Source organism: Hyaena hyaena, unplaced genomic scaffold (assembly GCF_003009895.1).
Source record: "Hyaena hyaena isolate Hyena2069 unplaced genomic scaffold, ASM300989v1 scaffold_30, whole genome shotgun sequence".
Taxonomy (NCBI): Eukaryota; Metazoa; Chordata; class Mammalia; order Carnivora; family Hyaenidae; genus Hyaena; species Hyaena hyaena.
The window spans coordinates 2,586,111-2,601,274 of record NW_024080662.1 but is presented as its reverse complement, the minus strand read 5'-3'; the positions used below and the strand labels follow the sequence as shown (position 1 = coordinate 2,601,274).

Here is a 15,164-nt window from a genome sequence, read left to right as displayed (position 1 = left end):
AACAAAAAACAAAAAAACTTTCACTCTTGCATTATTTGAGAACATATAAATTGTTTGAACTGAATCTGTACTGCCAAATACTATAAATACAATGAACTACCTGGAAATGTGTAGGAAGATAATCCCTAAAACACAATTAATGTTATATATAGTGTAACAACTTTCCAAGTTTTACTATGAAAAGAATAGATGTAAGCAATTAATTATATAGTTCCAATATACTTCTCATTGTTTTATTGCTACAGGTTAGGAAAAGCCTGCACACACACCAAAAAACCACAATTTCTATATTCACTAAGAACAAAACACACATGAATGTTTAATCTCAAGCACTTTCTTTTCCATATGTGCGGGCTGCTAACTGCTTAGGTTCTGAGAGTGACTCAGGAAGTGGAGTACTCAGAATCAGAAAATCTTGAGTTCTTCCACTGTCAACTGTGACTCTGAGCACTTCCACATAGTATTTACTTCTATCTATAAAATAGGAGTGTGACACAAACCTCCAGTATCCACAAGAGCAAGCTTTGTGACACGCAGTGGTTATAATATAAATGAGTGTTTCTGTAACCTATAAAAACCTACCAAGTTATGTACTATGATTGATAACTTTGCACTTTTTTCATTTTAGAGGAAAAGAACGCTAGTTTCAAGTGTGTCCTTTAAAACCGTTCTGAACCTGAACATGTAATTATAATTAGTAACAGTGATACTGAGACATGTCCAAATATAAAAATTATTTAACACATAATGAAGATTGACCTTCAAAGAAAAGCTATATACTTACTTTGTTTCAGCTTCTATTTATTTAAAACATTTAGGAACGGCATTCAGAGGTGTTAAAGGCATGCAGAAAAGACTCAATTTTAGAGTCATACTTTGTGGTTTTGGAAAAAAATATAGTTCCAAATCGATCATCTATCTTTTTCTTTAATTTTAAAAATTTTTAATGTTTTTTATATATTTCTGAGAGAGAGAGAGAGAGGGAGAGAGAGCGCGTGCAAGTGAGCAGGAGAGGGTCAGAGAAAGAGGGAGACATAGAATTTGAACCAGGCTCCAGGCTCTGAGCTAGCCGTCAGCACAGAGCCCGACGCGGGGCTCAAACCCACAAACCGTGAGATCATGACCTGAGCCGAAGTCGGACACTTAACCAACTGAGTCACCCAGGCGCCCCTATCCTTTTCTTTTAAATTGGCTTCTAAAAAATGTATATATGTCTAAATGCCATGTATAACTACACATATACATAAAATCACATCTATCCTTAAAGACTGATAATGTATAATTTTTGAGAGCAGGCGATAGATCCAAATAAGACCACTAGATTCTGAGTAAGGGCACCATCATTTAAGTTAAATATATAACTTTCCAGTGAAAATACCTTAAAGAAGCTAACTATTTGGAGGGTAAGTTCTGGTACACATAAAAATAAAAAGCCAAATAAAAATCAGCCTGACATGAAATAGTCACACTTCATTAAGTAGTTAATAAAATATCTAGGACTACAGTTATTTCCAACCACACTCCAATGGTGACAAATGGTTGTGGTAAATGACAGGGAATATGCTGAGGAGAGTGTTTTCTTGAAATTTTTATACATGAAAAGCCTAACGTTAAAAATATTTCCTACTAGGGTACCTGGCTGTCTCAGTTGGTAGAGCATGTAACTCTTCATCTCAGGGTCATGAGTTCAAGCCCCACATTAGTTATAAAGTGCACTAAAAAAAAAAAAAGCCTATTAAAATGAAGTCACTACTAAAGATTTTCTTATTTTTGAGTAGTCTCTATGCCCAACGTAGGGCTCAAACCTACAACCCCAAGATCAAGAGTTGCATTCTCTACCAACTGGGCCAGCTTGGCACCCCTTATATTTTAAAATCATTTAACGAATGCCAATATTTTATAATTATCAAATATCTAAGTATTTGTCCATCTGAATCATAACTGATTAAGTTTAAGCTTACAAAATTTTACACTCCCTGGGTACAACACAACTTAGTTTCCATCCCTAAACTGCTTTAAAGAACACATTACAGGGGAGCCTGGGTGGTTCAGTTGGTTAAATGTCTAACTCTTGGTTTCAGCTCAGGTTATATCACATGGTTCATGGGTTTGAATTTTGATTCAAGTGTGGAACCTGCTTGGGATTCCCACTCTGTCTCTATCTCTCTGCACTACCCCTACTCACACGCACAAGGTCTCTCTAAATAAATAAATTTAAAAACTTAAAAAAAAAAAACCCACACACATTACGAAGTTAAAATAAAATCACTTTCCATCTTCTTTCATCCATCTGACAACGATTAATGACAAGACAGTCTTGGGCAGAAAGGCACAACATAATTTCAAGGAAGTTCTCCCACACCAAAGTATCGTATTCACAGATATACACGGCCCACTCACCAGTTATAATCAAACCACGATGCATAACTAGGAATAATAATGTGATTGGTCTGCTCTGTCACATTATCTTCTCCAGGATCAAGTGAACGACTCTGATCACCTTTGCTAGGATCTTCATCTTCCTACAGAAAAGAAGCCAGAGCTGAGAGAAACAGAGAACTATAGAGAGATATGTAACAGCTTTCAAACTTCTAATATTAGGGTATAAAATGAAGCTAGCTGATCCAATTTCAAGGACTGGAGAAACAAATTTCAAATAAAAACAACCTTTCACAGTTTTAAGGTATTTTAATCTTTACAAGATTCCCAGATAACATAGCAAATTTTAGTCCTCCCTTTTACAGATAAGGGAATCAACTCCGAGAAGACTCAAACTTTTCCCACAAGAGCTTGCTTCTTGCTTGTCCAGTTTTATCGAATCCTAGGGTTCTCAAGTGATTTATAAGGAGGTGATTCAAAGACCCTAATGAAGCATAATGACAAGCCTTCCCCTACCCGAAGATTCATCAGTAAGTATCTACTAGCGACTATATGCACCTTATCTCATTCATTCCTCACAGTAATAGCAGGGATTACCACCTTTTTTGTGGGTGAGAAAATGATACGCTGAACTAATAAGTTATAAACAGGGTAGAATTTCAGGAATCCTGATTATAGGGCCTACACTCTTAATCACTGTCACTAATAAAAGTCAGCTGATTTTTATCCGATTTATGGAAGTTTTACTAACGATTCCACCTGAGAACCTAGCCTGGCTAATACAATCCCTGCCTCCCTTTGGGGGTGTATTAAAGGACATTCAAAGGATTTAAAACTCCAGATCACATGACTTGTACAATGTTTAATAAACTGTATCTTATTGATTCTTCATAATTAACTTCCAATTAAACATTTTTATCAAAAGCACCACAGGAAATAAGTCGTTTCTATGACAGTCAGATGTCTTCCAATTTTGTACAGTTAAATCTATCAACTTTTTATCTGTGGTGTTTTTACTGTTTTTATTCTTATGAAATTCTTTCCTATTAAAAACCAGTTAAATTTTAAATTGTACTCTTTTATACTGTTTCTACTTTAATTTCTACCTTTAACTTCATTCAGTATAAATATCTATGTTGTATTATTTGAAGTAAGGATCTAGTATTACTGTCTAGAAACTTAAGACAGTAATTTCCTTAAGATCAATGAGTACGGAAAAAAAGGTAATGTTTTAAAGTCCCAAGGAGGGGCGCCTGGGTGGCTTAGTCGGTTAAGCGTCTTTCGCTTAGGTCATGATCTCGCGGTTCGTGGGTTCGAGCCCCAGGTCGGGCTCTGTGCTTGCTAGCTCAGAGCCTGGAGCCTGTTTCAGATTCTGTATCTCCCTCTCTCTCTGACCCTCCCCTGTTCACACTGTCTCTCTCTCTCCCCTAGAAATAAATAAAAAAAATATAAAAATAAAAAAATAAAGTCCCAAGGAACTCCGGTTGTTACTTAAATGATGTTGCAATAAATATGCTAATATTGATGACAAAGGTAAGAACTTTTATTCCCAAATTAGGGGAGCTAGTAAAAACCATGCTCAGGGTTAATGTATTTCTGGGTTAATGTATTTCTGAGATGAAGGTTTCTCAAACTCAATTAGAACACAAAATATCACCTTTATTCAGGAGAGAATGGCACTGCAATTGATAAAGTCCCACAGGGGGCGCCTGAGTGGCTTAGTCAGTTAAACCTGAGACTTAGGCTCAAGTCATGATCTCACCATTTGTGAGTTCGAGCCCTGTGTCAGGCTCTGGGCTGACAGCTCTGAGCCTGGAGCCTGCCTCAGATTCTGTCCCTCTCTCTCTACCCCTCCCCTGCTTATGCTCTGTCTCTGTCTCTCAAAAATAAATAAACATTGGGGCACCTGGGTGGCTCAGTTGGTTAAGCTCAGGGCATGGTGTAACAGTTTGTGGGTTCGAGCCCCACATCAAGCTCTGTGCTGACAGCTCAGAGCCTGGAGCCTACTTCAGATTCTGTGTCTCCCTCTCTCTCTGCCCCTCCCCTGCTCGTTCTCTGTCTCAAAAATAAATAAACATTAAAAAAATAAAAATAAAGCAAATAAATAAACATTGAGACAAAAACTTTTTAAAATAGACTTAAAGAAAAGCCAATACTCTATGGTTTAATTATCTGAGTGAGGAAATGTGCAGGATGACATCGTGGGACAAGGTGTTACAGTAAATACTTCTCATCAGTTTTGGGTTCAGTTATACAAGACTTAGTCTTGGTTTCAAAATGCCCTGGTTCCCCTTGCCCGTGGCATAAAAAAAAAATCTCCTATGGCCAATTGTTTGGCTTTTTATTTGGGTCTTTTTCACTACCACATAAGAGTATTTACACGAAATAAAATATTTTTACAAATGTAACATCTGTTAATGATTTTAAGTAGCTCATTAACTAAAGAAGTCTGACTTAAAAAAGAAAATTATAGGGTGCCTGCCTAGCTTAGTCAGTGAAGCATGCAACTCTTGATCTCAGGGTTATGAGTTTAAGGCCCACACTGGATGCAGGGATTACTTAAAAATAAAATCTTAAAAAAAAAATCATAAGAACAATTCAGATGAAGAGCATTACATAGAGGAATTTCTTGAAATAGTTTTCAGGGCAATCCTGTGATAAATAGGTTCATTCCTTGAATTTATAAAAGACACAACAATTGGGGCGCCTGGGTGGCTTAGTCGGTTAAGCGTCCGACTTTCGCTTAGGTCATGATCTCGCGGTTCGTGGGTTCGAGCCCCTCGTCGGGCTCTGTGCTGACTGCCAGCTCTGAGCCTGGAGCCTGTTTCAGAGTCTGTGACTCCCTCTCTCTCTCTGACTCTCCCCTGCTCACGCTGTCTCTCTCTCTCTCTCCTAGAAATAAATAAAAATATTAAAAAAAAAAAAAACCACAACAATCAATTTGGGGGATATCTCTGACTCAATGAAAAAGAACTATCCATTTTCAGCAAAGGAAGAAAATTATTTCAAAGAGATTAGGGATTAGTTATACTTATTAAACAAAACTGACAGTATGAATGAACAATGGGCCATTTACTAAAAAGAAAACTAAAATCCTGCCTTAAATCCCACACCTTTCAACAGCATAATTACTGAAATGTCTCCACCACAGAACTGATGCAACAGGAAGCAGCTGACTACAATAGTTCAAAAAACGTTAAGTGCATGATCAAAGGCCGAATCAGCTGTGGACTGGAAATGAACTGATGGAAATGGAAGGGAGAAAATCAAGGCAAGGTATGGTCCCTGCTCATCTGTACCATTGGATAACACCTGGAACATTGGATTCACCTCTGATTACTACTTTGTAACCAGGACTCTAACAGAATCAAAAATTAGCATAGGAGGAACACTACATTAGAAGACAGAAATTTCCTTTTGAAAAATGTTAGGAGTCAAGAAAGACAAATTATTTCAGAGATGGGCTAAAAACAAAAATCAGAAGGGCCTCAAAATTGAGTATTTTTAAGACACTTTCAGTATTTCTACTGCTCCATACATTGGACCCTTATATAGCTACTTTTGCACCAGGCCTAATTAAACGGTTACCTTTCCTCCTGTCGTGACTGTTTCTTCATCCTGCTCATCTGAAAAACCAAAATATACAATTATGTAAAAACCAGGTAAATGGATTACTTGGAAACTTCAAGATAATTTTTAAAACTTTAAGTAATTGCTACTAGAAAGAGAAAAGGAAAGAAATAAAATATTATTAAAGCAAACCCACCTCTAATAATTCAGTACATTGGAACTATACACAGAAACACAAAGATTAACAGAGCTTCAAAGCATTAAATAATTAAAAATTTCCAACAACAGGGAATTTATAATTCAGTACTGCTTGGGCTACTAATCATAGTCATGATCTTACTAATAAAAGGTAAGGGACTTGATTAGGACCTTTGCCTCCTGAGATTTAATGAAACAAAGTAATGACACTTTGGATCTCAGAGGAAATGAGTGATGAAATGAAAAGTAAAGAGGTGAGAATCAGTCAGTACAGATAAAGTCCTGGTAACAGTGTTAATAACTTCTGAGGAGAGAAGACTCCAAACCCTAAATGCTGGCCTTGAAAAAGAACATGAATAAACCCAAGTACAATTTAAACCAGGCAACTGATTTCCACAGCAAAAAGTAAAAGTGCCAGTGTGGACATTTGTTTATATATTAACTATTACTTTGTTTACATGATAATGGCAAAGTTGATACACTGTGACAGAGACCATATGGCCCATACTGTATAAAATATTTACTAGCTGGCCCTTTCCAGAATAAGTATGCCAATGTCTACTTTAGATAATATAAAAAGATCAGTAATACGTGAACAGGTAGCACTCAAACATTCAACTATATTCTTTAGAATGCCTCTACTATGTGCCAGTCATGGTCTAAATGTTAAGGACACAGGAAAAAGAAGAAAAGGTCCCTGCCTTCATGGAGTTTACATCCCAGTTGGAAGTGGCAGGAGATAGGAAGGAAAATACTCAAAAAGATTTCAGATGTTGAAAGCTGGTATCCAGAGAAAAACAAACTCTTATTTTAGAGAGGGTTTGGGTGGGTAAACCCTTCCAAATAAAGAGGAAAAACTCTCTGAAAAGATAACATTTTAGCTGAAACATATAGGAAAACAAAGCAAGCATTCCAGGGACAGGAAACAGCATGGTCAAAGAGCCTGAGATGAGAACAGACCTGGCATCTTCACAAATCTGAAAGGTCACTATGAGCTATGAAGGCTGGGAGAAATGAGCCCAGCACAAGAGCAGAGTGCAGTGACACAAAGCACTGGCACTATATATAGACCTGAGTCTGTGCTCTGCTGCTTAACAGCTGTACGTTTGGAAACATTACTGAACTCCTCTGGGCTGCACTTCATCAATAACACAGGACTGGAGTGCCTGGCTGGCTCCGTGGATTAAGCATCCAACTTTGGCTCAGGTCACGATACTGCAGTTCTTGAGTTCAAGCCCCATGTAAGGCTCTATACTGACAGCTCAGAGCCTGGAGCCTGCTTCAGATACTGTGTCTCCCTCTCTCTCTGTCCCTTCCCCAATCAAACTCTGTCTATCTCTCTCTCTCTCAAAAATAAATAAACATTAAAAAAATTTTTAAAGAAAAAAACCACACAGGACTAAGATGGTTTTACAATGAAATGCAAACATATGTAGAACAATACCTGGCAAATATGCAAAACAGAGATGGACACTGTTGCTTGATTTGTAAGTTAGACAAACACCTGCTATCAGAAATAGGGGATTCACTGTGTGCTAAATAAATTATGGTCACCCAGCTCCACACAGGGACTACATTTTTTCTACAAAGTGACTAACAGTTCTAACTAAGGTTGTCAAAAATGAATTTTTTGTTCTTTGGATCTTGGTAAACCCCATGATAACCAATTTCTCACTATATGGTGGTAACACAACTTAATGGTCTCTCTCTGGTCAAAATATATCATTTAAATTCAGTTTGGCAGGGGTGCCTGGGTGGCTCAGTTAGTTAAGCGTCCTATTTCGGCTCAGGTTATGATCTCACGGTTCATGGAATCGAGCCCCACGTCAGGCTCTGTGCTGATAGCTGAGAGCCTGGAGCCTGCTTCGTATTGTGTCTCCCTCTCTCTGCCCCTCTCACGCTCAAGCTTGCTCACTCTAGCTCTCTCTCTCAAAAATAATAAACATTAAGGAATTTTTTTTAATAAATAAAATAAAATAAAATAAAATAAAATTAGTGACAGATTTCTGTCCTAGAGGAAGTCTTGGTACCCAAAGAAAATAGACTTCTGCCAGTACTAAAGTAGAAGGGCCACCCTGCTTAGGGATTCCGAAACAGTACTAATAAACGTTCTCTTCCTCCTTCTAGATGTAGGCAATCACACTCTCACCTCAGCCCCTGGATCTTGACCTTTCAGCGATCTTAAGAAAGGAAGGAAGGGGCGCCTGGGTGGCTTAGTCGGTTAAGCGTCCGACTTTCGCTTAGGTCATGATCTCGCGGTTCGTGAGTTCGAGCCCCGCATCGGGCTCTGTGCTGACTGCCAGCTTAGAGCCTGGAGCCTGTTTCAGAGTCTATGACTCCCTCTCTCTCTGACCCTCCCCCTGCTCATGCTGTCTCTCTCTCTCTCCTAGAAATAAATAAAACATTTAAAAAAAAAAAAAAAGAAAGGAAGGAAGAAAGGACTCGGGATATTTAGCTAGGTGACATATAAGGCAGAATATGGACCAGTTAAAACAATAAATAAGTCTATGAACAGGAATTCCCACTTAATGGATCAGTTACCCTTGGCAAATGATTCAGGTTACGGCGAATGCAGAAAGCCAGATGCTTAAGTGATCCGTGGAGAAGCCTGGTCCTTGGATGAGAGGCCAGGCCAACAGTTTCAAATTCTACAGACTCCAGCTCTCCAGCTGTAACGAGCAGCATCTTCAGCCAAAACACCCCTACTGTTTAGAACTCGAGCCGTTTGCAAACACAAACAGAACTCTTATACCTAGCATTAAAAATTTTAGATCTAATCGAAACTTCTATCCAGTTCTTAAAACTGTCTTCAACTTGACTACTTTGATAAAGTCTATCACAAAAACACTCTCATAGTCACTCTCATTTCTAAAAGGACAATTGTCTATGCTCATAAAACTACAGATTGATTCCTTTTTAGGATGTACACTTAAAAAACACAAACTATTGGGGCACGTGGGTGGCCTGGCTGGCTGAATTTCTAACTCTTGATTCTGGCTCAACTTATGGTCCTAGGGTTGTGGGGCTGAGCATGAAGCCTGCTTAATATTCTCACATGCTCGCACTCTCTCCCTCCCTCCCTCTTTCCAGGTGTTTCTCTAAATAAAGGAAAAATAAAATGGTTAATTAAAAAAAAAAAAAACAACTATCATTCTGTTCAACAAACTGTGCAAGTGAAGAGTATCAATCATTTACTCTGTCACATTACAGAAAACGTAAAAGTCTGTGTATAGCCAGTTTTGTTTTCTTGGCCTTTGATTCAGTGGACACAGCATTTGTGGAAAAAGCAATATAAACTTACAGAAAATGGAAGTTATTGATAGTTATTAATATTCTATTAATAATGTTAAAAGCAATTAAGATAGAAATGTTTTGACAGCATTTGTTTCACTTATTTTGTTGACCTAACACCAACTTTATATAAACTGTCAAGACAATTTTCTATTTCTACTTTTAACATTATCAAAATTAGACCTGATGTTCAATGAGAGGCTTTAAGGCGGAGGATACAGTGAAATGAAGTAAAAAACAAAACAAAACAAAAAAACCCTTTAACTATCCATCCTAGTTGCCATCAAGAATCTCTGCAATTTCTTTGAAATACTTAATTCACTTAGTGAGCAGATAGAGAAACTGAAGTTTCATTTATCAAATAAGGAGACCTCAAAAGCCCCTTCAGGTATAAAATTCCCTAAAATCAAAAATGTAGTATATCCTGAAAACACTAGGTTCTCCCTTGATTTTTACAAGTGAAGAGAGAAACTGAGATCCATGTACAACTCTCAAGGACAAAGATGTTTACACCTCTACTTTTTTTTTTTTTTTAAGTGCAACAAGTGACTACATTCCTCTTCTTACCCTCCAGCACATCCAAGGACCATGCCGTACTCGTGAAAATGTACTCTGTAATTTGCAAATACTACTATGAATGGATGATGCCATTCTCATCTTGTATTACTTAGCAAACTAGAAGAAATACTTTTAGGAAATAAAGTATTTAAGAGTCAACAAACTTAAAAAAAAAGTCAATAGACTTTGCTCTAAAGATGCAAAACACAAATCAGTAAGAATGAAAAAAGATGGATCACAGGAAATTAAATTTCCTAACATGGCAGAAAAACAAACTGACAGTGGTGCTGGTGACCATAGTCACCATGTGCGCTGGAAAGCATAGTCACTGGGTGCGACATCTCTCAGGAAAGGAAGAATCATGACAGAAGCTGAATCACTGACAGACACAACACCGAAGTGTGCAAGTTGTTTTGGTTTTTACCTAGATCTGCCACAGTTCCTCCTTTAACGGGTGTATTTTCACTATCTTTCTTTGGATTCACTAGAAAGAAAAAAAAAATCATGGTTTAGGGGGAAAGTTCTACTTTTCTAAAAGAAGAAAAGACAAAAGATGATTAAAAACTACATGAATATCACTGCAAACCACCATCATCCAGTGCTCACCTTCATGAAAAACTCTAAGTCCAATAAAAAAAATATTAACATTTAATGTAAGACTGCCATTTTGCAATTTATTACCCAAGCAGCAATTTTTTCATGATAAAAGTACAAAATACACAGCAAAACCTGAAAATAATCTTTCAATCCCTTCCCCAAAAGTATTTTTTATTACATTTTCTGTGTGTTTGTGGATTCCCATTTTTGTGCCATTCATTTAGGTAAATAAACTAAGCTAGAACAGATACCTATTATAAATCTCTGCAAACTTCAAAACCTGTATGAGCGGTTTAGGGGCACCTGAGTGGCTTAGTCGATTAAGCATCTGACTCTTAGTTTTGGCTTAGGTCATAAACTCACAGTCATCGAATCGAGCTCTATGTCCCCCTCCAGCTAGTTTGAGCTTCTCTCCCTCTTTGCCCCTCCCCATTCATATTTTCTCTCTCTCAAGGTAAATAAATAAACCTAAAAAAAACCCTATCTGAGGGGTTTAAATCTTATAGAAGTGTTATCCATACTGAGCTTCTTCCTTAGCATTCTACTTTTTGTCATTCAACAGTGTATCTATGTGACCATTCCATGTTAAGTATTTTTTTTTAATGTTTTATTTATTTCTGAGGGAGAGAGAGAGACAGCATGAGCAGCGGAGGGTCAGAGAAAGAGGGAGTTACAGAATCTGAAGCAGGCTCCAGGCTCTGAGCTGGCTGTCAGCACAGAACCCAACGCGGGGCTCGAACCCACGAACTGTGAGATCATGACCTGAGCTGATGTTGGACACTTAACTGACTGAGCCACCCAGGTGCCCCTTCATGTTAAGTATTTTTAATTATATACTTCAATTATGTACAACTATTTCATTTTCAATAAATCCACTATGTCCATGGATGGGTCATAAGGTAACCAGCCCTATATTGATGGCAACTTTATTTTCAATTTTTCACTGTAACATAATCCACATCCTCTTACATTCATCTTTACCGCATGCCTATAATTACTTAAAATGGGCTCTGAAATTAAAACCACTACTGTATCTACACATTAAAATTGAATAGATACAGCCAAATTGTCTTAAGGGGCTTCATTAATTTATACTTCCACCAACAGCATCTGAGAATACCCACTTTGTCAAAACATCAGTACTTTGAGAATCATCTATTTTCTAAGTTTTTAAAAACTAATAGATAAAAAATGTTACTTTAATGCCGTTAGCATCTTTCCATACATTTAATGGCCCTGAAATTTGATAAAATTACCAGTATACAATACTTTGCCCTTAAATATGAATCAAAACCACATTGAGATATCACATCACACCTGTCAGAATGGCTAAAATTAAATCAGGCAATGACAGATGTTGGTGAGGATGTGGAACCCTTTTGCACTGCTGGTGGGAAAACTGGTGCCACCACTATGGAAAAACAGTGTGGAGGTTCCTCAAAAAGTTAAAAATAGATCTACCCTATGACCCTGCAACTGCACTACTAGGTATTTATCCAAAGGATAGAGGAGTGCTGATTCGAAGGGGCACATGCACCACAATATTTATTGCAGTGCTGTCGACAACAGCCAAAGTATGGAAAAGAGCCAAAATGTCCATCAACAGAAGAATGAATAAAGAAGATGTAGTATAGGGTGCCTTGGTGGCTCAGTTGGGTAAGCATCTGATTTCAGCTCAGATCTGATCGCACCGTTTGTGAGTTCAAGCCCTGCGCTGGGCTCTGTGGTGACAGTTCAGAGTCCGGAGCTTGCTTCAGATTCTGTGTCTCTGTCTCTCACTGACCCTCCCCCACTTGCACTCTGAGTCTCTCTCTCTCTCAAAAATAAGTATTAATAGGGGCACCTGGGTGGCCTAGTCGGTTAAGCGTCCGACTTTCGCTTAGGTCATGATCTCGCGGTTCGTGGGTTCGAGCCCCGCATCGGGCTCTGTGCTTACTGCCAGCTCAGAGCCTGGAGCCTGTTTCAGTCACTCCCTCTCTCTCTGACCCTCCCCTGCTCACGCTGTGTCTCTCTCTCTCAGAAATAAATAAAACATAAAAAAAAAAAATAATAAGTATTAATAAAATTTTTTTAAAAAGATGTGATACATACACACACACAATGGAATATTTCTAGGTGATAAAAAAGAATTAAATCTTGCCATTTGAAACAATGTGGACAGAACTAGAGTATACTAAGCTAAATGGAAATAAAATAAGTCAGTCAGAGAAAGACAATTTCACTATTCTGTGGAATTTAAGAAACAAAACAGATGAATCTAGAGGAAGGGAAGCAAAAATAAAAAAAGAGAGGGAGACAAACCATAAGAGACTCTTAAATACAAAGAGAAAACTGAGGGTTCCTGGCGGGGGGGGGGGCTGGGTGGGGGAATAGGCTAACCTGGTGACAGGCATTAAGGAGGGTACTTATTGGGATGAGCACTGGATGTTATATGTCAGGGATGAACCTCTAAATTCTATTCCTGAAATCATTATTACACTATATGTTACCCAACTTGGAATTACATTTTAAAAATAAATACATAATAAAGTAGTTCTTCAAGGGGCAGGGGGAATACTTTGCCCTTTACTCTATAGGATGTTAAGAATCTTTATACAAATTTAGGGTTCTAATTCTTTGTTAAATGGCTAATGAATATTTTATCCAAGGCTAACACTTGCATGACGTACATCAATATTCGGAAGTTACTTCAACAATTTTGCTATTAAATTTGACACCTGAATCCACCTAAAGCTTAAATTCTTATTTATGACACAAATAAGAATACAAAATTTTATCAGATGTATTTATGCAACTGTTTGGACTTTTCCCACAAAATGGCACTGCCAAAGTCATAGTAAATTAAATTTATAAACAAATATGGATCTACAGTTGAACCAACATTCTATTCCACTAATGGATTCAGCCATTCCAGTGTCCAAATCATACTACATTCATTATTACAGCTTTACAGTTTAGACTACCACCACCTTATTAGCTTTTTTATTTAAAATAAGTATTTCGGGGGGCGCCTGGGTGGTTTAGTCAGTTGAGTGTCCGACTTTCGCTTAGGTCATGATCTCGTGGTTCGTGGGTTCGAGCCCTGCGTCGGGCTCTGTGCTGACTGGCAGCTCAGAGCCTGGAGCCTGTTTCAGAGTCTGTGACTCCCTCTCTCTCTGACCCTCCCCTGCTCAAACTGTCTCTCTCTCTCTCCTAGAAATAAATAAAAAATATTTAAAAAAATAAATAAATAAATAAATAAAATAAGTATTTCGGGGGTGCCTGGTTGGCTTAGTTGGAAGAGCATGCGACTCTTGATCTTGGGGTTGTGAGTCGGAGCTCCACGTTGGCTGCAGAGATTACTGAAATACATAAACTTAAAAAACAAACAAACAAATAATGAATGAGGGGCGCCTGGGTGAGTCAGTTAGTTATGCATCCAACTTTGGCATAGGTCATCATCTTGCAGGTTCACGGGTTAAAGCCCTGCATCAGGCTTTGTGCTAACAGATTGAACTTGGAGCTGCTTCAGATTCTGTGTCTCCTTCTCTCACTCTCTCCCTTCCCTGTTCATGCTCTGTCTCTGTCTCTCTCTCTCTCTCAAAAATAAACAAACATTAAAAAAAAAAAAAACAATAAAATAAAATAAGTATTTGGGGGTGCCCAGCTAGCTTCGTTGGTAGAGCATGCAACTCCTGATCTCAGTGTTGTGAGATTGAGCCCTATGCTGGGTGGAGAATTTACTTTAAAAACAGAGTTTCTATTAAAAAAGAATAAAAAATAAAGTAAATAAATATATTTGGTTACTTTTGTGAATTCCTCTTCCATGTGAATTTAAAAATACATTTGTTTAGATTTTAGTGCTCAGTATTGCAAAATAAATTATTTTTAGGAACAGCTATAATATTATAGATGACTATTTTTCATTATTTAAATTCTCTTTTTTGGGACACCTGGGTGGCTCAGTCGGTTGAGCGCCCAACATCGGCTCAGGTCGTGATCTCACCGTTTGTGAGTTCAAGCACCACGTCAGGCTCTGTGCTGACAGCTCAGAGCCTGGAGCCGGTTTCAGATTCCGTGTCTCCCTCTCTTCTCTGCCCCTCCCCCACTCATGCTCTGTCTCTCAAAAATAAACGGTAAAAGAAAAGTAAATTATCTTTTTCATTATTTATTTTTCATTAAAATTTTTTTAAATTTTTATTTTTGAGAGAGAGGCAAGAGTATAAGCGGGGGATATACAGAAAGATAGGGAGACACAGGCTCCAGGCTCTGAGCTGTTAGCACAGAGCCCGATGTGGGGCAGGAAATCATAGGAACTGTGAAATCATGACCTAAGCCAAAATCTTAACCGACTGAGCCACCCAGGGGCCCCTCATTATTTAAATTCTTAAAAATATAACTAATGACTAAAGGAAGGAAGGAAGGAAGGAAGGAAAAGAAAAGAGAAAAGAGAGAGAGAAAAAGAAAGAGAAAAATGTTGTGGGGATTATGATACATGTGGAAATAAAATATATGAAAATTTCACAGAAAAACTGAAAGGGTGTAAATTATGGTAAAATTCACATATTTTTATCTCAACTACACAGTAATGA

The 15,164-nt window shown here is 37.9% G+C and overlaps 1 protein-coding gene across 1 annotated transcript in view; it reads right to left on the bottom strand.

The window, feature by feature from the left end:
* The window catches only part of SMARCC1 (SWI/SNF related, matrix associated, actin dependent regulator of chromatin subfamily c member 1), a 183,385-nt gene that overhangs the window by 97,172 nt on the left and 71,049 nt on the right, over positions 1 to 15,164 (bottom strand). The window contains exons 12-14 of the mRNA XM_039228159.1: positions 10,421 to 10,480; positions 5,968 to 6,005; positions 2,401 to 2,522 (exon numbers count right to left, since the gene is read on the bottom strand). Of these exons, the coding sequence (XP_039084090.1) occupies positions 2,401 to 2,522; positions 5,968 to 6,005; positions 10,421 to 10,480 (220 nt within the window). The remainder of the gene's footprint in view (positions 1 to 2,400; positions 2,523 to 5,967; positions 6,006 to 10,420; positions 10,481 to 15,164) is intronic.